At 37.2% G+C, this 26,237-nt stretch overlaps 1 protein-coding gene across 6 annotated transcripts in view; it reads left to right on the top strand.

Annotated features, from left to right (window-relative positions):
• SPEF2 (sperm flagellar 2) overlaps positions 1-26,237 on the top strand; it is a 164,484-nt gene that overhangs the window by 22,277 nt on the left and 115,970 nt on the right. For 4 of the 6 annotated variants that reach the window (XM_072757106.1, XM_026016694.2, XM_026016692.2 and 1 more), the window contains 6 exons: positions 1,298-1,438; positions 3,133-3,197; positions 7,532-7,718; positions 14,126-14,314; positions 21,047-21,234; positions 24,618-24,786. In XM_072757106.1, coding sequence (XP_072613207.1) covers positions 1,298-1,438; positions 3,133-3,197; positions 7,532-7,718; positions 14,126-14,314; positions 21,047-21,234; positions 24,618-24,786 — 939 coding nt within the window. The remainder of the gene's footprint in view (positions 1-1,297; positions 1,439-3,132; positions 3,198-7,531; positions 7,719-14,125; positions 14,315-21,046; positions 21,235-24,617; positions 24,787-26,237) is intronic. The other 2 variants (XM_072757103.1, XM_072757105.1) reach the window with 1 other exon arrangement.

Here is a 26,237-nt window from a genome sequence, read left to right as displayed (position 1 = left end):
TTCCCCATTTGCACTGCATGGTAAGAAGACAAGGCACTCTTAAAGTAGTGTTTAAGTCAAGGCCAAGTGCTGGGACTCTACTTTTTAAGAAACCAGTCTGTCCGACTTTGACATACCAAGTGTAACACAGAAAGTCTCCAAAGAAAGTTGGGAAAAAGGAAATAAGAAACCATTATATGTTCTGAAATATATTATGCTAAAAATGATAGGAAATAGGGGAGCCTGGGTGATTCTGTTGGTTAAGTGCCTGACTCTTGATTTCAGCTCAGGTCATGATCTCAGGGTCATGAGATTGAGCCCCATGAGGGGCTCCACACTGGGTGTGCAACATGCTTAAGATTCTCTCCCTCTCTCTCTGCTTCTCTTCCCTTCCCTCCTCTCACCCCGCTTGTACTCTGTCTGTCCCACTTAAAAAAAAAAATGGTAGGGAGCAAATAGGACAAGAGGACATTTCTTCCTGATATTCTTAAGAGGAAAAGATCAACATATTGCAACTACAGAAGAATTCATATTTTGGAAAGTAAAATGAAGAAAAATTTAAATTGATAATTTTTTACTTTTTAGTGGTTAAAGATTTTAGGATATAGAAACTAATCATCTTATTAGTTCTAATATAATGCTTTAGTAGCAAAGTCATGGTTAGTTTTACATGTTACTTCTTAAACCATCCATTTAAAAAATATTTTGTCTTATTTTCTCTATTTTTTTTCTTCACTTGTACCCTCCTTCTAATATTCTACCTAAAATAATTACTCCCAGGTAGAGAAGAGATGACCCAATAATGGTAGTATCACATAATTCAATAATTAACTCAGTATTTGACATAGCCTCTGAGCTCATTGTTTCAGTGTGACTGAGTTTTGGGAATGTTTTGTCATTTCTCCTGGATTCCCCAGAAGTCCTCCTAGAGACCATCTCCTAGATGGAATTTTCTCTTCAGACCATCATTGGAGACAGCATTTTCTCTTTCCATTATTGGGCAGGTCATGAGGGTAGAATTGGGAAAGAATTATATTCTTTGTATTTGAAGTGTCGTTATTATCCTTTTAGTGTCATCATCTAGAATGAAGTTACACACATCTGGTAGGCATAATTTGGGGATTCCAAAATTGTGTTTTAATATCTGACTTTTCAAAATGAGTCATATTGACACCTGCTTCCTAACATTACACAGTTGTGACACCTAGTCCATTGGAAAATCGATGAGTTCTGAAAAATGTATAGATATGTACCTGTGAATGTGTAACATAGGCTGTTATTCTGATGAGTGGAGTAACTATGTCTATGGGATATTCAGCAACGCCTGAGCAGGAGACGACAAAATGAAATAATGGCCAAAATCCAAGCAGCTATCATACAGATTCCTAAACCTGCATCAAATCGTACTTTGAGAGCACTGGAGTCCCAAAAAATGATGAAAAAGAAAAAAGAGGCAGAGGTAAGTGATAATCCTTTAATTGGGTGTTGTGTTAATCTTAATGAAAGAACGATCTTTCTCTAAAACATAGAAAATACCCCCAACTTCTTAGTTCCCTTTTCAGTTTATCTGTGGCCTTGCTCCTTTTCATTCAAAACCCCTCCAATGAGTGCGTATCTAATCCATATTATCCTCTTATTTGTTCAGAATGAGAGAATGTAGCTATAGGTCAGGGATAAGAAACTCATGTTAAATGACAGTACCAATCTGGACCCCTGTTTGAGAAGGATTCTGTGATCACTACAAAAATATTCTAGAATGGTGCTGCTGTGATGGGTCGTTAATCACCATGGGTACAGAGATGTCAATCAAGGTACACATACCATATATATGCCATTCCTACTATATGTTTCACTCAATTCTTTCCCACTATGCTGCATCATTTTTCTCTGAGTACCAGAAATGTTAAGTGGCTTGCTTGCTGTCAGTGTATTTAAATTTAAGATAACCGGGCAGCCCAGGTGGCTCAGCGGTTTAGCGCTGCCTTTGGCCCAGGGCCTGATCCTGGAGACCTGGGATCGAGTCCCACGTCGGGCTCCCTGGATGGAGCCTGCTTCTCCCTCTGCCTATGTCTGCCTCTCTCTCTCTGTGTGTCTCTCGTGAAGAAATAAATAAAATCTTTTAAAATAAATAAATAAATTTAAGATAACTTACACTAGTGACATTTTACTAGATCATACCAGCTGCTGGTCATTCCAGTAGGATACCATCTGCTTATATTTCACAGGGGAGCAATAGTACATTTGTTACTAATTGCTGCAGTCTACACTGCATATTGCTACAGTGATTATTAACAATATTTTTTCCTGTGACCTAAGGAAAAGCATAATAGCTACCATTTATTGAGCATCTGCTATGTCAGCCTGTGGGTTGACCACTTGCCATTATCTTTCATTTGTAAGTAACTCTCCAAGTAGGATATTATTCCCCCCAATTTCTAAATAAGGAAACTGAGACTCAGAAAGCCACCCTGTTTCAGTCTGGTCCACAGGATAGTAAAGCAGAGATTGACAGTCCTCTCTGATATCTAAATCCATTGCATTTTATGTTTAATATTTAAAAAATATCCTGTACTTGAATTTTAAAGAATACTCACCCATAGAGGTTTTCAGACCCGAATTTTAGAAAAGTATTTAATTCTTCTATTTCTCTGAGGTGATTAAAGTTTATTAATAAGGATTTGCAGTAGACAAAGGATGAGCTGAACTAATCTCCTGAGAGCAAATTAATAGCATAAATAAGGTTGCACAAGAAATGTTTAAACATCTGAGACAACAATTTTTGAAGAAGTATTTATATCCCCCCAAAAATATTTATTCTTATTTAAAAGAATTGCAAATAAAAATCCATGGCCTGACTCTTTGATAATCTTCATTAGCATTAAGTGGCCTTTGTTGCACTGTCAGAACTAGACTTGTGAACGGAATGATTCAGGTGAGTCAGCTTTCACACTCTTTTAGGTATATTTGGCCTCGTCTAAAAATAATGATTCAGAATTATAAAAATATTCTGGAACGCAGCTTTTTATATCATGCCTCCTAATTAGACTCAAGTAGTAGTGCATACCGCCTTGTAAACTTGTGAAGTGAATATAGTAAATTAAGATTTTCAATGGTTTTTAGAAGTGGAAAACTGATCATGAATTTTCTTTAAAGGATGTGGCCAATGAGATTAAGAAGTTTGAAGCTTTAATAAAAAAGGATCTCCAGGCCAAAGAAAGGTGAGATGCGAATCACTTTAACAAGCACAGAACTGCATCATGTTCTACCTGTAAGTTTTAAATACTTAGAAATAGTTTACGGCGAATAGCTGTTTCATGGATCTTTTTACTTTGTAGAAGCTTCATTAAGAGAGTATACAAAGGAAGGTAAATGAGCTAAAATTCAGATGAATTGTTCATTAACTTTTGTAAAGATTAGGAGGGAAATGGCTATCATGAGATGGGCAGTATTTTTCTATGCTATGCTTACTGTCCTAAGTTCACGCACTTTTTAAGCATTTATGAAAATTGTTTCAAGTTTCCACTAATTTAAATCTTTCATAAAGCCTTTATTAGACACTCTTTGGTTTCTTTCATGTTGCACGCTCAGCATAGGTAGCAGCAATAAAAAGTTGCCAAATGAGTTTAACTGTCACTGAGATGGTCAATTCGGTGAGTTTATCGCAAAAACTGCCCGATTAATGGGCTTCATTTGCCTAAAGATAAAGATCCTCTCCCCTTTTCTTTCCTATTAGGGGTCATTGAGTCACAGAAGATAATTGATTAGGGTCTGCATAGGTGGGAGCAACTTGAGTTCTTTCACATTTTTAAATGGAAACTTTCCAGATTCTTAAATTTGGAGAAGAAAAACAGACATAAATCATATAAATCGGTTCCATATTAACATTTCTGAGGGAAAGAGACAGATTCAAATGAGGAGGAATAAGAAAAAAGAAGAAGAGGTGGTGAGGAAATCAGGTCTGGAAGGAAAATAAAGCAAAATGGAGAGTACCTTTTCTTCTGCCCTCTGCAGAAACTCTGGATGCCCTACGCTGATTCCTACTGCCATTAATCTGTGCCACCCTTGACTAAAGAAAACACAATCCAAGCCTACCCATTCATGTAGCCACTACCCCAACCCCACCATCCTCCCCTGGACTGGCCCATGAAACCACTGGATTTCTTCCTCTTTTACTCACCTCACCAGCCACATGCTCTGGAGTGATAAATAGATGGTATGTAAACCATCTTAAAATGCTGAAATACTTTTGTTATTTGCAGGTGAATGGTATTCTCTATAGCTCTAGGGCTGGCCCCTTTCCTGGGACCCCTCAATTTCTACACAATTTAACAACCAGAATTAGCACCAAACACAGCAGTGTCTTCTAATTCCTTCACCAGCACCCATTTTGATTGATTAGTGTCCTTGCCATGTCAATTAATAAATATTTTGAAGATCATCCTTGTACAATACAGCTACAAACATTCACTCTGCTCACTGTTTTTGTTATTGCCAACCCATCCTATCCTGAACCTAGGTCTTTCAGTTAGCTTCAGAAACCCCAAACAAGAGTGGGTTAAATTAGATGCATTTTTACTTCTCTTTCATGTAATAGAAACCAGAATGTAAGCAGCTCAGGACTTGTGTTAGAGCTCCAAAGGCATCGAGGCCTGAGGCTTTTCTATAGCTCAGCTGTCCTGTTGTGTGGTTTTTGTCCTCAAATCCACATTCACAATACTTATGAGATGACTCCTGGAGCTCTGGCCATTTGGCCCATATTCTAGATATAAAGAAGGAGGATAGGCAAAAAGTAATGATCTGAAATAGCTCCTTTTAAGAACCTTTCCAGAAGTCCCAGGTAACATTTGCGCTTATGTTTTATTGGCCAGAATTCAGTCACGTTGGTCACATCTAGCAGAATGGGAGGCTAAAAAATGTAGTCTTTAACTGGGTACATTTTTTTTCCCTGAATAAAACTGGGGCTGTGTTTTGAGGAAAAAGGGAAAGAAAGAGTCATGTCTATCCCAGGTCCTTTCTCTGTAGAAGCCTCCACTTGATCCTGCCGTAGATCTAACACTGGGAGGCCATGAAATATAGACATACTTACTTCGATTCTCAGAGCAGCAGGGCAGGGCTTGGGGCAGCTAGTCTCCCTGGGCCAGTCACCCAGGATTGCGCAGCTTCATCTGAGACTCCAAATCCCTCCTGGTATGCTGCACAGAAGGCATATTCTCGGTGGCCCCAAATAAAGGATGTTGGGAAGCACTGGTCTGGAGAAAACTATTAAAGAAAACAAAAGCTATGGTACAGTATGGCCTTTGTTAAGCCTCTTTTTATTAAATACTGCATCAGTTCATTCTGAATTTTTAGCTTAGAATCAAGCATATTCTGGGCTCTTTCAAAAGCTTCACACTACCTGATACCAGAAAGCACTAAAATCTTATAAGTTGACCATAACGAGCAATTTCTGCAGCTGCTGCTTTCACAGCCTGCTCCTGAAACAGTTCTTCAGGGATGTTACCTCAAAGTCCATCTTTTTTTCTTTTGTGGAAGAACAAAATGTCTCAGTAAGAGCAATGCCAAGAGCTTCCATGGCTGCTTTTCCCCCATATATACACTGTCTTTATTTTGTAACACAAATAATAAATGCTGTCTGCTACTTAAAAAAAAAAAAAAAAAACTGAGGTTGTTGGTTGATTTAATTTGACCCTCGAATTCATAGATTTACTTTAGACTCTTCCTGGCAATTATTTTTAAATATACACAAATTTGGCCAAGTTTTCAATTACTAGTAATTCATACACACCCAATTATTAACTCTGCAGAGGCTGACAAGCAGATATAGAGAAAATATAATTATTACCCGCAAGAAACCCACATCTAGGAAAACAATATTTATTCAAAAAAATATCATGTATCTTTCTTCAGTCCTTAATTGGAATGAGAGCAGACGGATGGGTGGAGGATAGGCTGATAAATAAAGGAGAAGCAACATGTTAAGTGTAGTAAGCCATGTACAATCCAAAGCCGAACAACACATTTGAGTAAAAACATAAGAATTTTAAAGAATGATCTAAAAAGTTATGCCACATAATTTTCCTGAGTACTTAATTGTACTAATTCTTAATAAAGAGGTTAAGCTCTGTATTAGATCCTACACACAATTTCTGCTCAAAGATTCTTAGTGACAGGATACAACTGAAGGTTGAGCTCCTGCTGACAACCAGAATTTCAGCGTGTGCTGTTTTTAAGAATTACTCTATATCATGCTTCTTAGTATGTCATATGAAATTGAGCAAACATCAGCTGCATGTCAGGATTATGAGGCCACCAGGACAGAGAGGATAGGATACTTTTCTTATGAGCTCAGAGCTCATCTGGGAGCAGCAAATGTACAAAAAATGATCTATAATGCAATATGATCACTGTAGACATGCAACTGTTACTTCGTTAAACATGAATTAACTATGCGTTTATGAGAATACTATCTGTATTGGAAATGATGACTATTTAGTTCCTACATACCATATTAAGGTATGTATCCTTATTAAGGGGTCCTTGTCTTTTGAATAACACAGTAAGTTGTATTTTAAACTGACTACATTAATAACTAATAACATTAAAAATAATTATTTAAAATATTAAAACTTTTTATTGGCAGGTAACAAAATATGTCTTGTACCATTATATTATTGTATTCTGTTTATTTTGTAAAGGGGTATGCAGATGAGAATTGATTATTTGATCCTTTCATACATTAAAATGTATCTTTTGATTCTAAAGATAACTTTTGAATGAAGCTGTAAATTCTTGTACTAAACCACCATTGTCCCACTAAAATGAGTGTTTGCTTTCTGTTGGTAAGACCACCAGCTCTTCCTTACCCTTTAATTTTGGACATAAGGTAGGACAGGAATGGAAGTAGGCCTCTTACTTGGATCTCTAGGACTTGGGCAAGAGGCTAGGTCAGTTTTATACTTGCCAGTGTGGCATGATGAGCAAGTCATTTTTAGCTGCCAAGCTTCCAGTAAGAACTGGGCCACTGCTTTAAGCATTCTGGAGGTTATTGGGAGTTGATACAGCAACTTGCATTTGCATAAGGGAGTGGTGGGTTGTACTGGAGGAACCATCCATGGAAGTACTCGGTGTCCTGACATTAGGACTAGAGGTATGCCTTCCCTGGCACTTTGGTTATTAATCATGTGCCTACTCTTGACTCAAAACAGGGGAGGCAAGAGGCCTAGAGCCAGCTGGCAAAAGAGAGAGAGAGAGAAACCCAGATCTCTGGGCACAGTGAAGATCACGAGAAGTGAAAGAACAAGTAGGCAATAGACTTAGAAAGAAGGCTCTGCTAATGACCTCCCATGTAGAGTCCCAAAATGCAGCAAATGGAATCTAATGATAAGCTATGGATGTCACAATGAAGTTCTAATATTTGCTTTAATGCTTGTATTAATAAATTAACAGAGCATTAAAAGGAGCCTTTTCCTGAGGTCTTCCTCCATAGTCACAAGTAGTGGCATGTCATTGCATTGTTTTTTTTTTAAATCTAAGTAAAAACTATTGTCCTTAGAGCCTCCAAGACTTCTTTAGATACAGCAGGCCAGACAACTACTGATTTGTTAAACACTTATTCGGATGATGACTACATTAAAAAAATCCAAAAGCGCCTTGAAGAAGATGCTTTTGCACGAGAGCAAAGGGAGAAAAGACGGCGGAGACTATTAATGGACCAGTTAATAGCCCATGAAGCACAAGAGGTAAAATATTTAGATATTGATTGAATAATAGTACTGGAAAATTTGCAAAATTTAGTCTTTTATACTAAAGATACATATATGTATCTTCTTTATTATCTGTTACCTGAATCAACTGTCAACACATCATCACAGCAGATAGAGTCAGGAAAAAAATCTACATAAAACATTTACTAAAGAATCTAAAATCTGATGATGCTTATACTACATTGTGAATGCACTTAATACCACTGAATGATACCCTTAAAATGGTTGAGATGGTAAATTTTATGTCATGTATATTTTCCCATGATAAAAAAAAAATCCTGGGAGAAACCTAAAATCCACGTCAATCATGTGTATCTATTGTTACTTTTGAAGGTAAGAGGAAACTTTTCCCAGTTCTTTTGAGGTATAATTGACAAAAATTGTATATGCTTAATGTGAACGATGTGATGTTTTGATATGTGTATACATTGTGAAATGACTGCCACACTGGAACTAATTGACACATCTATCACCTCACATAGTTAATTTTTTGTATGTTTGGTGAGAACACTTAAGACCTAGTTTTATAAGTTCAACTCTTTTAGATTGATATATAAGTGGGATTACACAAAATTTATCTTTCTACATCTGACTTACTTCACTTAGCATAGTGTCATCCAGGTTCATCTGTGTTGTCACAAGTAGCAGAATTTCTTTTTTAAGGCTAATATGCCATTGTGTGTATATTCTACACATTCTTTATCCATTTATCAATCAAGGGACACTTAGTTTTTTCCATATTGTGAATAATGCTGCACTGAACATGGAGATGCAGACATCTCTTTGAGATACTGATTTAATTTCCTTTGGATATATACCCAGAAGTAAAACTGCTGAGTCATATGGTAGTTCTACTCATGGTTTTTTGAGGAACCACCATATTGTTTTACATAGAGGCTGGACCCATGGAAGTTTCCATGTCCAGCAACAGTTTTCAAGGGTTTCATTTTCTCCACATCCTTGCCAGCACTTGTTATTTCTTGTATTTTGGGATCCCTGGGTGGCACAGCGGTTTGGCGCCTGCCTTTGGCCCAGGGCGCGATCCTGGAGACCCGGGATCGAATCCCACGTCGGGCTCCCGGTGCATGGAGCCTGCTTCTCCCTCTGCCTGTGTCTCTGCCTCTCTCTCTCTCTCTGTGACTATCATAAATTAAAAAAAATTAAAAAAAAATATTTCTTGTATTTTTTTTAATGTGATAAATATTTTTTTTGTGATAAATATTTTAATAGATGTGAAGTGATATCTTATTATGGTTTCTACTTGCATTTCCCTGGTGATTAGTGACAATGAGTACCTTTTCATATTCCTATTGGCCATTTGTTTGCCTTCTTTTGAGAAATGTCTATTCAAGTCCTTTGCCTATTTTTAAATTTGATTATTAGATTTTTGCTATGAAGTTGAGTTCCTTATATATTTTGGATATTAACCAAAAGTACATTTGCAAATATTTTCTCTCATTCTGTAGGTTGCCTCTTCACTCTGTTGATGGTTTCCTTTATTGTATAAAAGCTTTTTAGTTAATTTTAAATTGTGTATGTTTGCTTTTGTTGCCTGTACTTTTGGAGTCATTTTTTAAAAAGAAAAAAAATCATTGTCTAGATTAACATTAAGAAACTTTTTTTCCCCTCTGTACTTTCTATTACTAGTTTTATAGTTTTAGGCCTTATGTGTAAGTCTTTAATCTATTTTGAGTTGATTTTTGAATACAATGTGAGATAAGGATACATTTTCATTCTTCTGCATGTGGACATCCAATTTTTCCGGCACCACTTGTTGAAGAGGCCAATTTTTCCAGGACCACTGTCCTTTCCCCATTATGTAGCCTTAGCACTCTTGTTGAAGATCAATTGACTGTACAACCATGTATATAAAATCTTACCATATGCAGAGACAATTTTACTTCTTCCTTTCTGATTTGGATGCCCTTTATTCTTTTCCTTGTTAATGGTCTGGCAAAGACTTCCAGTACTATGTTGAAAAGAAATGGTGAGAATGACCATCTTTGTCTTATTCCAGATCTTAAAGGAATGCTGACAAGTTGTACCATTGATTATGATGTCAACTGTGGGCTTATCATATATGGCTTTTATTATATTGGGTTACATTCTTTCTCCACCTAATTTGTTGAGAGTTTTGATCATGCAAGGATACTGAATTTTTTTCAGGTGCTTTTTCTGCATCTATTGAGATGATCACAAAGGGAGCTTTTTTTTTTAAAAGATTTTATTATTCATGAGAGATGCAGAGAGAGAGACAGAGACACAGGCAGAGGGGAAGCAAGCTCCCTGTGAAGAGCCTGATGCAGGACTCGATCCCAGGACCCCAGGATCATGACGTAAGCCAAAGGCAGATGCTCAACCACTGAGCCACCCAGGCATCCCAAAGGGACTTTTCTTTAAATAAAAACAATATGGAGAAATTGTTAGTCCTCTCAGTTTGTTAATTGGTTTACTCTAGTGGTTCTCAAAGTGTGATTCCTGGATCAGCAGCATCAGAATCATCTGGAAATTTTCAGTCATGTAAATAATTGGAGCTCACCTCAAACCTACTGAATCAAATTCAAATCACAGCTCTGGGGTGGGGCCCAGTCATCTGTGTTAACAGGTCCTCTAGGTAATTTGATGTAGCTATAGTTTGACAATCACTGATCAACTCTTATATTGAACACATATTCATGGAGCCTCTTCTGTGCTCTGGGTACTGTTGTAGACCATAGGGAACAAGAATATTGAGAAACATCTTCTCATAGAAACTGCAGTTTGGGAAGGATCTCTAAATAAAAAACTAGGGTAGAGTGTGAAGGAGCAGTGAAGATGATGGGAGGGACAGATAGCACTTGAGAGGGAAATCCAGCCCTCACTTAGTCCAAAGATAGTTTCTGGAGGATAATAAATAGAAATATTAGGAAGCACTAGAACTCAGCTAATTCTAGACAGGGGTAGTTTTGGTGGGGTCTGAGTGGGGGTTAGTTTCCAGCAGAGGCTGGAATGGTGAAAAGTAAAGTGTGTTTCCAAAGAGAATATCATATCGAAAGACTCAGCACTCAGAGTGAACTAAAGTCATCTGGGGCCAAATCATAATGAATCTTGCCAGCAATATAGCGGGAAATTGGAGCTTTTATCCTGAGTGCAAAGGGGAACAAGAGTGATAAGTTCAGACTTTACTTTAGAAAGATCATTCTGGCTTTAGTTGTGAGAATAGGTGACAGGAAGGCAAAACAAGTTGCAGCTATTGCTATAATTCAGGTGAGAAATTATGCCAGTTTAAATTTAGGGTAGTGTGACAATGGGAATGGAGAGAAGTAGCTTTAGGAGCCAGTTCAGTAGTAAAACCAATAGGAATTAATGGTTCATTAGATATGGGGCAGTGGAAAAGTGAAATGAGGGGCCAGATGTCACCCTTAGGCAGCTAGGTGGATGGAAGTGGCATTTACTGTGAATATGGAAGATGCTGCAGAGGAACAGTCTTGGGGAGGAAGGTGATATGAGATGTGAATGTAAATAGGACAAATTTGCATGTCTAAAATACGAAAGACTGGCTTCACATAAGTATGAAGAAGCAAAACTATTTATCAATGGATTCACTCCTTTCTTAGAGAAAAACTCAAAAAAACTCATTTTTTGTACTAAAAAGTTATTTCTTACTTTAGATTTGTGTATATCTTTATTCAGCCATGTATCCTTACTTTTAATTCATAGTCTATCTTTTAATTAGAAGAAATACAGGTTATAGACATTAGATGAAAAAAGTAGATTGTAAAATAACTACCTATTTCAAGTTTCATTAACTAGCAATGGAATTTTGAACACACTTCTATTTGTGTTACAAAACACTTGTGTATTGTCTTCTAGGTTTTTTTCTTTCTATTGTTTTGCTTATAATCTAGACCTGATAATTACCTGGAAATGGGGTGACTGAATTCTTTCTGACTTTCTTCACTTTGTACCAGGATGCTATTAGCATTGGTTTTTCAAGTCTCTCACCAGAGATTTGTTCAGGGATCCAGTAAGTAAAAGGACATTAAAGTGTGTTATTGCTCTGGATATTTCCATCAAAGGAACTGTTTCTTTTCAGTGTTTGGGAAAGCTGCTATTCCTCCAGCCAGCCTGGGGTATGCATCAAGGGACCTCCACTCCCACTGTCTCCTTTTTATTAAGTGTAGGGTCCCCACCCTCCCTGCACAGCTGACACAAATGCCCCTGTGTCACAGTGGTGGACTGTGAAATTCCTACATGCAACATGGCTTGCTACCTATCCATCCTTCTCTCTTCCAAAGAGAAAATGTCAGGGCTAGGATTTCTTGTGCTTCTCTCAAGTGCCTGCCGCTTTTTGAGAGCATGACATTAATCTGATGTCAGCCCTGGATGCTTTTATTTTGGCTCCATTTGTACTGCATCTACCAAAAATGCCTCTAAATATCTTCTCTAGTTTCCATGTTGTAGCAGTTTTCCCTGAGGTTTGTATACTGTTTTAGTTGAGCTTGTGAAGAGCGAGTCAGAAATCTATGCTCAAGTTGTTATCTTGCTTAGTGATTTGTAAAAAAATGTGATTACATGAATAGAATGATGAGATTTCGGGTTAGAAAGATCACGTTGAGCTTTTTTGGATGGGTTTTGGAGAAGCTTGGGGGAAGGCATGGTAGAGGAGGGGCTGATATTGTTCAAGGTAGGGGCAATGTCAATAGGTATAGAATGGAGTAGAGAGTGATTTAAAAGCATGCATATGAGGTAAAATAGACTACTTCTTCAAGAACTGGATATTAGGAATAATAAGAGAGGAATGAATTTCAGACAGCACTAATGTTTTAGGTCAGAGCCATAGCTTTATAGGGTCATCACCTGAGATGGGGAAATTTCTAGCAGACCAGAAATTGTGGTGGCAGTGGTGGGGTAGACTCACAAGAGAATTAAGAAAATCAGATCCCATACGTGTATGGGTTTTTTAGTTGTTTTAGTTTGTTTTGATAATGTTACATTGGTCAATTCAAGTCAAATGGTTACTGGATATCCCATATTTAGGGAATGGAGAAATAGATTTTACTTTTTGATAAGAATAACTGCAGGATACCATTGCAAGTATGTGGACGAAGAAAACTGAAGGATTTGTGGGTATTTTTAATTCTGCCTCAGAATTAAAAGGATTACTGGATCTCAAAAGGAAACAAATTATTAAAATGAAAGTTTCCAGAATTTTATTATTAGATTAGACATGTTTCAAAGTTGTTCATGGTTTTTTTTTTTATCTTATATATGTTACTAACAAAAAATTCATATTTATTTTCAGTCGAAGTTTTATTCAGTGTGTGTTCTTATATAATTCTTAGGTTCAAGTTTTGGAATTTACCACAGAGCATTATTATCATTTGTATCCAGATTCTGAAAATATATACAGTATTTCTCCCATAATCTCATCATGGCAGAGATCATTTGAAAAAATGTCATTAATGATGCTAGATTTTCTTCCTAAACAATTTGATTGTTGAGTGTTAAATGGACAACTCCAATATTTAAGCATTTTTTTTACATCTTCCCCCTTGAGAACTTTAATTACCTCCTCCTTCCACATGATGTCTCTGTTTAGACAGAATAAGAGCTTGAAGGGGCTTTGGAGATCATTTTCCATCTAACCCCCTCATTTCACCTGTCAAGAAGTAGGCCCTGAAGTCCAAGTTACTTGTCCGAAGCCACACAAGCCAATTAATGGTACAACTGGAGCTGCAATGGCTTCTCATTCCCAATTTAATGCTTTTTACCACTGCTCATGTACTGATTGCCCTTCTATTCTATTAAAATAAACAAGAGAGTCAGGAAAATGCATCTAGTTTCTCTTTCAGATTACAACCAGTCAGATTTTCTGAGACAAGCCATAGACCATGTCCCCTCAGACTCTCTTCCAGCCTTCCCATTCCATCAGAATGTAGCTTGTCCTCATATAGGTAGTGAAATATCTTCACTGACAACTAGCAGACCTGCCATCTTCAGCTGACGTCTGCATTTGTTTTTACAACCAATATTTATTGCTGGAATTTCGAATTTCTGAAAACATGCTCTTAAATTGAGAATCCCATCCTTTGTTTATAAAACCTTGGAAACAGTCACCTAATTGATTTTTTATTGGATTTTAAACAAAGTAACAATTCATTTAAAGTAATCGTGACTTGCGAAATATAATGCTTCCAGATACCAAAATGGTACAGCCTTTGTTGGAAATCTTTATTTTTATAACTAGATTTTTACCACGTTCAAATTTAAATCAAATGACAGAAGCTGACACCAAGGAATACTTTGCCTTGTGCACATTATTTATGCATCAACTTCTTAACCCAATGGGAAATTTGGACATGGCCTTGACAAATAATTGGCTCCTCCAATGGTGTTTTCAGGAGGCGTATCGGGAGGAGCAGCTGATTAATCGGCTGATGCGGCAGTCCCAGCAGGAGCGCAGGATCTCTGTGCAGCTCATGCATGTTCGGCATGAAAAGGAAGTTTTGTGGCAAAACAGAATTTTCCGAGAAAAACAGTATGAGGAAAGACGACTTAAAGATTTCCAGGATGCTCTTGATCGAGAAGCGGTAAACAATAGCTCCTTTAAAAATCTGTCTAAGCTTACTTTTGATCCTTTCTACCAAGTTAAGGTAAACAAAACTATTTAGTTGCCAGTCACTTGAAAAGAGTTAATTTTTTATACGATCTCTCTCCTATCTCCCCATTTTCATTTTTGCGTAATTACACTGACAGCGCATAGAGCTCCTACATGTTACACTCTCCCCTTCATTCTGGATTCCACTAATTTTTGATGTTCACCACCCACCTTTATGTTCATGTCTCTCTGTTTATTTTGGTTGTATGAAACTCATTCTTCAGTAGATTCTTTAAGAAGGGCTCAGGGAATGGTATTCCCCAAAAATTGTATTGGGTATTGTGTATTGTATACTGATAATGGTACATGCCTTATATACCTGATTGTCAGTTTTGCTGTATATAAAATCCTTCATTCACATTTTCTTTCCTTGACTATCTTAAATTCGTTATTCAGATTTTCTTTCCTTGAATATCTTAAAGACATTATTCCATTTTCTTCAGGAAAAAGTGTTATTCTCAAAAAGATGAATAATCTAATTTTCAATTCCTTGTGTCATTACTCCATTTTTCTAGATGCATACAGAACTTTATTTTTCTTTAAAATCTGCCACATTTGCCGGGATGGTATTAGTCTTGGTTATTCGAGGTGAACATTCTCAGGCAGTGAGAGCACTTTGAAGTTGGCTTCTTTTTGTAAGACACCATTAGTCTTTGATAAATGATTCCTTGCTTTCTGATAAAACAGGATTTTATCAGGCCCATATTATATTATTCCTTCCTCCAAACCAAAATAAGCAACTAATCCAGGGTTATTTTGGTTGATTGCATTTGAGAATGGTCCACAGACACCAAGATCCTGATGATACTTTGGTATCATCGCATCTAGGTCCTTTGCTATGGAAATCAAAATGTCTGATCTTCTGATCATTTAATGCGTTAATATTTCTTCCTTATCTTTGTTGTATATATGGATTCTAATCATCAAAATAGATCTATTTTATCAATGGATTATGTAGATTACTTCTTACCTGTTTCCTATTGGAGATATTTCAAATTTATTCAATCTGTTGGTCCAGAGTTGGTTGAAGAAATACAAAGCTCATGTGATTGGCAGTTTAGATAGCCAGTCTTTACTTGCATAAAATATTCACAAAACTAGGCCGAATAGAAGAGAAAACCTTATAGAAAATAGGAATGGAATCCTTTATTTATCAGACTCATGGTTTACACTGTGATATTTCATGAAAATGAAATACAGCTTTTGCCAAAATTATGCAGTTTTTAGAGATATCATTTGAAAGTCAGGAAAATGGTGCTTTTGCCTTTCTAGACCAGACATAGTGGAACTATTAGGGGTAGGGGTGAAGAACTGTACCTCCATGAATTTGAGCTGCATCAACACAGATCTCAAGTGTCCTCTTCAAGAGTTGAATTATCTGGATAATTGTTTCATCCCTCTTTTTTGACAAGAGTGAACTCGAATGGATTGAATGGCATTTGCTTACATTATAAATGATATGTTTAATCTTTCTAAGTGCCTGTTGAAAAATTTGTTTCTTCAAGCCCAGTGAATGAAGCACAGAATAGCAAAGCATTTATAGCAGGACTGGGCTCACTGTGATGAGAATCATTACCTGCTTTTTTTCTTTAACTAGGCTTGAACTGACTTCTGAGGTTGGAACAGTTTGGCTTGCTAGGGCCTCAGATACCAGAACTGTGAAGTTCTAGCGCACCTGTGTGTCTCAGTGGTTGAGCATCTGCCTTCAGCTCAGGTTGTGATCTTGGGGTCCTGGATTGAGCCCCACATCAGGCTCCCTGCAGGGAGCCTGCTTCTCACTCTGCCTATGTCTCTGCCTCTCTTTCTGTGTCTCTCATGAATGAATAAATAAATAAAATCTTTAAAAAAAAAAGAACTCTGAGGTTCTGAAGCATCTGAAAAAAAATATATCCCTTCCTCTCACAATAATTATCTTTTCTTAAAGCTGAGGTATCTACTTCCTGGCACCCCTCTCTGTGAGGTGGCTTGATTTCACAGGTTATCTCCATAAACACTGAATTTGTTGCCTCCAACATCAACAGTGGCTGGTGTGTAAGTAGGAGCCAAAGAAATAAATACTGAATTGAATTTGCCAAAGAAGCACTGTTACCTTTCTTCCTAGTCTCATGCACTAAATAAACAAAAACATTTTGCTCCCTGCAGCCAATCATTCTACTGCTTCACTTTTGGGAGGAGAGAATTTTTAAAAATTGTTTTTACTTATTACTGTTTTTGTTATTGTTTGTGGTGGGAGAGGGAGAGAATTCTAAAAGTACTTTTAAATGTATTAAAGATTTAAAAAGTCTGTTAAAGGGGCACCTGGTGGCTCAGTTGGTTAAGCACTTGACTCTTGATTTTGACTCAGGTCATGATCTTGGGGTCCTGGGATCAAGCCTTGTGTGGGGCTCCAAGCTCAGTGAGGAGTCTGCCTGGGATTTTCCCTCTCCCTGCTCTCTCTCTCTCTCTCTCTCAAATAAATAAGTAAATCTTTAAAAAATTTAAAAATAAAGTCTGTTAATGATACAGGCTATTAATATTATCTGATATTATTAATACTAATTATTAATCTGTAATTACATGGTCCCTTTCTGCTGAGTTCTGCTGTGGAAGCACTCTCCTGGTTTCCTTCCTACTTCCTTGGCTGCCCCTTTAATGTCAGGATCCCTTAAGGAAAACTTAATCCTAAGCCACTTTCTTTGCTCCTCTATGTTATTTCCTTAGACAACCTCTTAATCCACAACCATGGTGTATAATTACTGCAATAGACAGACGACTCATGCATTTATATCTGTCCTCTGCAGTAAAGACCCATTTGTTCAACTGCTTTCCTGACATCTCTACTCCTGTATTTCAGAGACACCTCAAATTCAACACGTTAAAGCCAAATTTATGACCCTTGTTACTAAATTGGTCTTTGTCAAGTTTCCCTATCTCCATAAATGGTGGCACCATTTATTCAGTTATACAAATGCAAAATCTCAGGATAACCTGAACCCTGCTTTGTCCTCTCTTCCATATCCAGAACATCACTAAGTCCTGTCCATTTCATATCATAATATCTCATTTGTCCATTTTTCCAAACCACGTCTCTACCACCACCCCTGTCTCTGCTACTACTACTACTACTGCAATGGTCTCCTTCATTAATTTTGAGGGCTATGAATTAGCAAGTGCAGTTGTCATGCAAGAACATGACACAATTTTTTAAAAGATTATATTTATTTATTCATGAAAGACACACACAGAGAGAGGCAGAAACAAACATAGGCAGAGGGAGAAGCCCGTTCCGTGCAGGGAGCCCAATGTGGGACTCAATCCCAGGACTCCAGGATCACGCCCTAGATGGAAGGGAGACACCCAACTGCCAAGCCACCCAGGCGTCCCAATGTAACATTCTTTATATTCTTTAAATCAACCTAAGCTTGAACTCCAGCAACCCACCTCTGCCCACTGAGATAGATTCACAGTGCCCCAGGTCACAGGCCAAGTCATCAGGGAAACACTGCAGTCATCAAGCCCAGACCCAGCCTGTCGCCTTTGAGATCTCAGTTACTCCAGCCTACACATTGCCTCCAGTGGCACATGTCTTCCCAGAGGCTGTTCCAGCCTTTGTCGGTCCCTCCCAGATACCCTTCTGAGGCTCTGCTGCTCCCCAGGAAGTGCCAAGGAGTAGATGTACATCTCTTCCTCTTTCTCTTTGCCTTCAAAATCTTCCCTTCTCTCCTCTGTCTTGGAGTGACCTAGATTTATTTGCCTTTGAATATAACGCTTTAAAGTGTGGAGGAGTTTCTAACATTTTCTGCTTTTCTGTGCTGCAGAAATTCTCTAAAGCAGGAGTTAAAAAGACATCTGTCTACCTGTTAGAAAGGAAGGAAGGGGATATTAGAGATAACTTATACAAATCACCTGCCCTACTATCATATCCTCCAAATCATTCTCCATTCTGCAGCCAGAAGAATCTTCTTGATTCTCAGATTTGACCATTGGCTTCTCTGACCAGATCCTTGCTCATACCTTGTTCCCCTCTGTCTCTGGGACTCTAGCCATACTGTCCACTCTCAGATCTTCGAGTAAGTCATTTCTTCTGCTCTTCTCTTTCTTCCCACGTGCCTTTCCCCAGCTAATTCTCACGTTTCAGAGCTCCGTGCACAGGCCCCTTCTTGTCTAGGTCAGGCCTCCTGTGATGGGTCATACTCCATAGTCCTTCCTGGTGACACTTCTTTGCGTGGGTGTATATTCATTGTGTGACTTTACTGCCTCTCCCACTGGATGTAAGCTCCATGAGGAAAGGGATTATGGCTGCTTCTGCTCACTACTGTTTCTGCAGGGCTTAGGTCAACGTCTGGTACAAAGAAAGGTTGGGGGTGGGGGGCGCAGTGGTGCAGAAAGGGAAAGAGAAGAAGAAGGAGAAGGAGAAGGAGGAGGAAGGGAGAAGAGAGAGACAACTTTGTTTTGTTCATTATTAGTCTTTGTCTGTTTTGGTTTTGTTTTTAGATTACTTATCTCATCCTTTAAGATAATTGGGCATCTACTGTAAGTTTCTGATTTCGAATTTTTGTTCTACCTTCTGTTGGTAGTAGTACCTAATTATAATAATATTTAACATTTTTTAGTATTAACTGTGAGTCGGTCATTAAGCTATGTTGATTACATGCACATTTGATTCTCACAACAGCTGTTGGAAGTGGACACTATCCTTGTCTACATTTTGCAAGAAAGCTTGCATTCACACAGCTTGTCAGTGGTGGAGACAGGAGCACAGAGTCTGGGCTCATAACCGCCGAGATTGACTACCTCCCACAGACTTCCTTTTTCCTTTTCCTTCTTTCTTTTTTTAGGGCTTCAACCCACTTTGCTGTAATGGGACAGGAAATTGTGGTGGGTTTAGCACAGGGAGGTGGGGTGGGGTAAAGGTAGAAGACTGGTAGCTAAAAAGAAGGAAGAAAGGCATGGAGGGAGGTAGGGAGACAGCACTGAGGTGAAAGCTGCTGTCTTCCTGCTCGGATCATTCCACTGTTCCCTGCAAGGCTGAGCTCTCTTCACACACAAAACATTTCCACATGCTTTACAGGCACTCTGCAGGAAAGCAACTTCACAACCCATTTTACTGCCACTCCCCAAATTCTCATCTGGCTACTCCTGCTCTTTTAGATTTCTCTTCCTCTGACCTCTTCACAGGTTCTGAAGCACACAGTAAAGTTATGAACTTAAATGGTATGCTTTCCCTAGGAAGACAGGGCCTACAGAACAATACAGCAATAACAAATTCTGGTGTGATTCCTGAACTTGCCAAATGTACAGGACCGACCTCAGGGGTCACCCAGTCCAACCACTTTACCAATAAAAAGAAAACAAACAAAATAAAATAACAGTAACAAAAACAAATGAATCTTCCATTTGGTTCAGTGGACAAAAGTAATCCATTTTTGGGCATTTAGTCATGTGTGAATCATAGCATAAGATATATTTGCCCCAACAGGATGATTTGGTGATTTTTTTCTGTGTATGCCAAATCTTCTTAATACCCCACTTAATGGGGGTACCTCAGTGGCTCTGGTTGAACATCTGCCTTTGGCACAGGTCATGATCCTCAGGTCCTGGGACTGAGGCTCCCCTGGACATAGGCAGGCTTCTTCCTCTGCCTATGTCTCTGCCTCTCTTTCTATGTCTCTGATGAATAAATAAATAAAATTAAAAAAAAAAATACCCCACTTAACACTGAGGGAGGCTCGGATGAGGAGCCTAGGACTTGACTTCTGTATACAGGCTGGGGCTTGACTGACTGGCATGTCCTCTGAGGCCACCTCCATTTTACACTCATTGGGTTTAGTTACAGGAAGCAAGTGATGTTTCTGGAGCATGTTAGCATAGGCTATAGTTTCTCAAGGAGCTGGGATAGCTATTTGAAAAGCAACATGTAGGCATGCTGGGTTTGACCTTTGGCCTTTGTGTGAAGAGTTTCTCTAATCAAAATAATAGTGCCAGCCAAGCAGAGGGTAATGACAAACTGTAAGTATTTCATTACTTTCTGCAGAAATAAATGTTCTCTGTAAGTAAATTTTACCAATTTATTGGGGTTACAACAGCAGAATTTTTGTTGTTGTCTGGATACATTTAACATTTGTGAGTGCATATGTGATATTCCCAAGCCAGTTATAATGGGTCTTCCAAAATATTTTCTAAGTATAAATCAGTATCCTAGAACTCTCACTACAAGATGGAGGGCACCGGCTGGATGGAGCAGCTATGTCAGGTTAAGGCTCCTACGATGGGTACAAAGGGGTCAGCTGTGCTAGGGTCTGGCACAGACTTACTTGTCTGCTTCTCTGTGATCCCTGACTCTGACTATTTGCAACACATGAACTCAAGGCTTCTTTTTAAACACTTAAGATCCAATTTATCATTAATCTACCTTGGCTTTCTGAAGTTAGACCACTTTTCTCTGTACTGTGTTTTACTGATAAGCTAAGCCAAAGGTGGAATATTTCCGATATTGTCTTTGCCATCATACTCAGTACTTAATAAGGCAAAAGTGCTCTTTCATGAGTAAGTTTTTCTGGGTGTAAAAGGAGGTTTCATTCTGTTTAGAGATTTTTTTTTTTTTTTGCCTTTTGACATAATAATATTGTCTTCATGTGAATCATCGCCCAATTACATTGACTTAAAAATATCTTTGCCTTCCTAGGCTTTGGCGAAACAAGCCAAGATTGATTTTGAGGAACAAGCCATTAGAGAGAAGGAAATTCATGAACAGATCACTGTGGAAAGAGCTCAAGCTCGTTACAAAAAGCATTATACAATATGTGCAGAAATTTTGGATCAAATACTTGATCTTTCCACTAAAGTGTCAGACTACCGGATGTTGACAAATAAGTAAGTGTTATTTTTTATAATCATTACAGTAGAGACATCACAGAAAGTGAGAAAGGATAAGATTGTAATGTAGACACTCAGTTGATAAGAGAGACAAAAATTTTTCATGAAAAAATATGTAGAAGTGGGGTCCAGGATTACTGGATTACTGAATTAATTCACCCACCAGTGAGCCTTATTTAAGGTGTATTTATATATTTTTTAACATTAAAACTCTGTGTCTAAATTCCCTACAATTTGCAAAGACAACTATGATAGTTTATTTGAAACACTTGGAACTTCCTAAAAGACTGGAATTATTTGAATATTATTTTACTAGTCATTAAATCTATTTTCATTACATCTTATTTCTAAAAGGAATTAATGTGGGCAGCCCAGGTGGCTCAACGATTTAGCACCGCCTTTAGCCCAGCGCCTGATCCTGGAGACCTGGGATCGAGTCCCATGTTGGGTTCCCTGCATGGAGCCTGCTTCTCCCTCTGCCTGTGTCTCTGCCTCTCTCTCTCTCTCTCATGAATAAATAAATAAAATGCTTAAAAAAATAAAAAATAAAGGAAATTAATGTATTTATAATCTTTAATTATAAGGAAATATTCAACAATACAAAATATATTAATAATATGCCAGAATAAGAACAGAGGAAAATCCAAATTAAAGTAGGAAGTTAAGAACAACTGATAAATTGGAACACAGTTATATTAGCCGCCACAGATTTGCCAGTTGTTGCAACTTAGCTGCAAATTTTACGTGAGCTTCCTGGTAGCCAAGAAAAAGGAAAATGCAATCTGTCATGTGTTTTCCATCTTCCATTCTGGTTCTTTACAAAATACAAAACTTTTCATGGCACTCAGTTTAGAACAATAGTTCTCTCATGTGGTACCCTCACCTAAGGCACAGTAAGTAGCAGAGTGGATCTAGTGGAGAATGCCCTCAGCATCATCTTTTAGGCATCATCGACTTATTTCTTGAGATACTCTTTGCTGAAAGCTTGAGGGGAATGACATCGCAGTAGATCTCAGTCCAAGTAATTCCACAAGGACAAAGATAAGTTAAATGTGTATATTTCTCAAATTACCTAGACTGAGATCTTCTTGAGAACCCACTGTTTTCCACAGTGGCTGCACCAGTTTACATTTCCACCAATAGTGCACAAGGGCTCCTTTCTCCACATACTTACTTTTTATTTCTTGTCTTTTTGATACTAGCCATTATAACAGGTGTGCAGTGGTATCTAATTATGGTTTTGATTTGCATTTTCCTGATGATTAGTGATGTTGAACATCTTTTCATGTACCTGTTGGCCACTTGTATGTCTGCTTTGGAAAAATGTCCTTCAGATCCTCTACCTGTTTTTAAAATTGAATTGTTAGCTTTTTTAGCTATTGAGTTGTGAGAATTCTTTACTTATATTAGATGTTACCTTCTTATAAGGTATGTATTTGCAAATATTCTCTCCCATTTGGTAGGTTGCCTTTTCTTTTTGTTGATCTTTTCCTTTGCCTTGCAGAATCTTTTAAGTTGAATGTAGTCTTACTTGTTTATTTTTGTTTTTGTTGCCTTTCCTTTTGGTATCAAATCCAAAAAAATCATTGTGAAGACCAATATCAAAGAGCTTATTGCCTATGTTTTCTATTAGGAGTTTTATGGTTTCAGGTCTTAGATACAAGTCTTTAATTCATTTTGAGTTATTTTCGTGTACTGTGTAAGATCCGTGTCTTTTAATTGCAACCAAACACAACAATTACACATATAAATATTTTATTAGTCTATGCTACTAACAGTAAAATAAACAAATGTTACTTCATTAAACAAGATATTATCAGTATATATTTTTTATAAAGCACAGGTATATTTTTGGTATCAGCCTACTCAGCAGAACTGATTTTTTAGACTGCTTCTTGAAATTGTTACTAACAGATAATAGGATTTAATTAAGTAACTGTAAGATTAAGTTTTGGACAATATATAAGTTGTTAATCACTTCCTTCACCATAGAAACCAATGCCATTTCAATAATTCTGATGTTTTAATATTTCTTTGCCTGAGCTTGTTAATTTCTAAACCTCCATATCTCTACAAGTAAACTTCCGCAACTATAAATATTTTGTTAATGGAAAACATAATGTGATTATATTTGAAGTTGTGCATTTAATTGAAATACTACTTTTTTATTGTGGCAAAACATACATAACATAAAATTGGCCCTTTTAATCATTTTAGATATATACTTCCGTGGCATAAGAACATTCACATTACTGTGCCACCGTTGCCTCCATCCATCTCCAGAACTTTTTTGTCATTCCAAACTGAAGTATTGTACCCATTAAATAACTCTCCAGCCCCTGGTAGCCTCTATTCTATGTTTGATCTCTGTGAATTTGTCTATTCTGGGATCTATCTTATATAAATGAAGTCATACATCATTTGTTCTTTTAGTATCTGGTTTATTTCATTTAACCTAATGTCTTGAAGTCTCATCCATGTGACATGGATAGCAATGAAATAAATAACATAATACTTTTTTGTTGTAATTCCAAGCTCTAATCCAACTATTTTTAGAGAAATGCATCAGAACCATGTCAGACTCTTTCCTTCCTTTCCATTTTGTTCTTCTTGAAACTATTTTCCCATCAGCCTATCCTGATTATCATTCACTAGACTTAAACAGAAATAATTACTGAAAAATAATTTTAAAGGTTATCAAATACACAATGACAATAAAACCACCATTTGATTTTTCTATTACAATTTACTTACAAATATGTAAACCAACTGTCATATTAAAGGGGCTTTGGAAAATAGTCTGTTCGTTTTGCACAGGAAGACACTGATATTAGAGCATTTAAAGGATTTCCTAAGATTGCACAGTCATTTAATGTCATAGCTGGGAATTAAAGAACCTAAATTTTAGGATAGTGTTCACTATTTTCAGATATTTTGTGAGTGCACAGTCAGTATGAAAGTTTGGGGGATCCCTGGGTGGTGCAGCGGTTTGGCGCCTGCCTTTGGCCCAGGGCGCGATCCTGGAGACCCGGGATCAAATCCCACATCGGGCTCCCGATGCATGGAGCCTGCTTCTCCCTCTGCCTATGTCTCTGCCTCTCTCTCTTTCTCTCTCTGTGACTATCATAAATAAATAAAAATTAAAAAAAAAAAGAAAGTTTGAAGAACCTGTCGCTTGAAATAACATTGATTCATTCAAACCTAAGTTTCAAACAGTCTTCTAACCATTAATAATATACATTAATAGTAAGTGGAATCCCTAGCCTCATATAGCAGACCCTTGGGAATGAATATGATACTAGAAAGACTGAAGTTTAAGGTGTATATTTGACTAACCATTGATTTATCTCTACCTTTTTTAAAAATCTTTTTTGCTATAGTTTGATTCCATATAAGTTGATGCATGATTGGAAGGAACTGTTTTTTAATGGAAAGCCCATATACAAGCAAGCCTCTATTAAGCAACTACCAGCCACGCCCTCTGCAGAACAAGTTATAGAACTGGAGAAGAGGGACTTGCTGGATAGCAATGATTATGAAGAATATAAGGTACTCACTAATATGGAATAATGGGAGACAATGCAACATAATACATGGTGTTTCTTTAACATTAATTTTGTAACATTATGTCATTTCATCCCTATTAATAAAAATGGACATTCTATGTTTGCATTTTCCCTTGGTTTAATTTTTACTTATATACTAATTTTTAATTGCCTCACCTATTCATAATCTATTATCTGTAACTCACAGTAATAGTAGAAGAGTGGTCTGAAAAAATAAAACATAATACATTGTTAGGGCTGATAGTTTTCAGAATTTTAAAAATTTATCCTGATTTGTTCATTAGCATTTCCTTTGTATGAGCTGTCTACCTTTGCTACAAAAACCCTTGCATAAAGGTGTTTCTTTAGTAATCTGTTTACATAGTATGCAGTTACATATAGTTTTTAGAGACATCTGGAAAAGGAGAAGTTCTGAGTTTTAGGAGTAGCATAGGTTAAAAAAAACTTTGTTCAGAGATTTTAAAATGTAGTAGGTGCCATTGTGTTTAAAAGAGCTGCTGATAAGCCTTCGGGGGTCAGGTAGACCAAGGTGAGACCTTGGGCAGCCTGGGAGATACTCAGTTCATTTTGTTGTCATGAAACTTATCTAAGATAATACGTGTTAAATACATCATCAAGTGTACTGCATATTGGATGCAAATAATGCATATTAATTTCTTCCCTCACCACCCTGCTCTTCCCACCACATTTCATCTGTGAAAAGAAAGAAAGATGTAAAATTAAGAGCTATCAGATGGAAGTTCTGAGCAGATAAGCATCAATGGAATGAAGAATGAGGTCCATTATATTACTGAATGAGTTTTAGAAAGGTAGTAAGTGCAATGTGAAAAAAAGAGAAGGAAGAATGATTTGACCTAATTTGCTGATATTTAGCAAATATACAATAAAATGTTAGTTGAAGGGGTGCATGAATGAGTCAATGACGATGAACAGGGCAAAGTGTGAAATAACACTAATATGGAAATATTACAAAAGATTTGTGGGTGTGCCTGAGTGGCTCAGTTGGTTAAGCATCTGACTTTTGATCTCAGCTTGGATCTTGATCTTGGGGTTGTGAGTTCAAGCCTGACATTGAGCTCTATGCTGGGCTTGGAGCCTACTTAAAATAAAAAAATAAAAACAATTGAAAAAAAAGAGATAAAGTTTTTATAAAAGGATAAGTCAGCTTATGTGAAATTAAGTGGCCATCCCTGCAATTGTATCACTAAAAGAATTTACTGGGACTTTACAGGATATATATGCATGTTTATTTAGTATGCTTGTGGAATATAGTAGATCTAGTGTGTCAACCTAAAATATACTACTAAATAAGTGCTTTGACATTATTAAAATATGTGAAGGTATTTTTTTCTGTGGTAAATTAAAAGACATTCAACTTAGCAGATTTTTCTTATTTATAGAGTATTTATTTCTAAGTTCTTTCTTAAACAGCTC

Source organism: Vulpes vulpes, chromosome 4 (assembly GCF_048418805.1).
Source record: "Vulpes vulpes isolate BD-2025 chromosome 4, VulVul3, whole genome shotgun sequence".
NCBI classification, from domain to species: domain Eukaryota; kingdom Metazoa; phylum Chordata; class Mammalia; order Carnivora; family Canidae; genus Vulpes; species Vulpes vulpes.
This window is presented reverse-complemented; position numbering and strand designations above follow the sequence as displayed.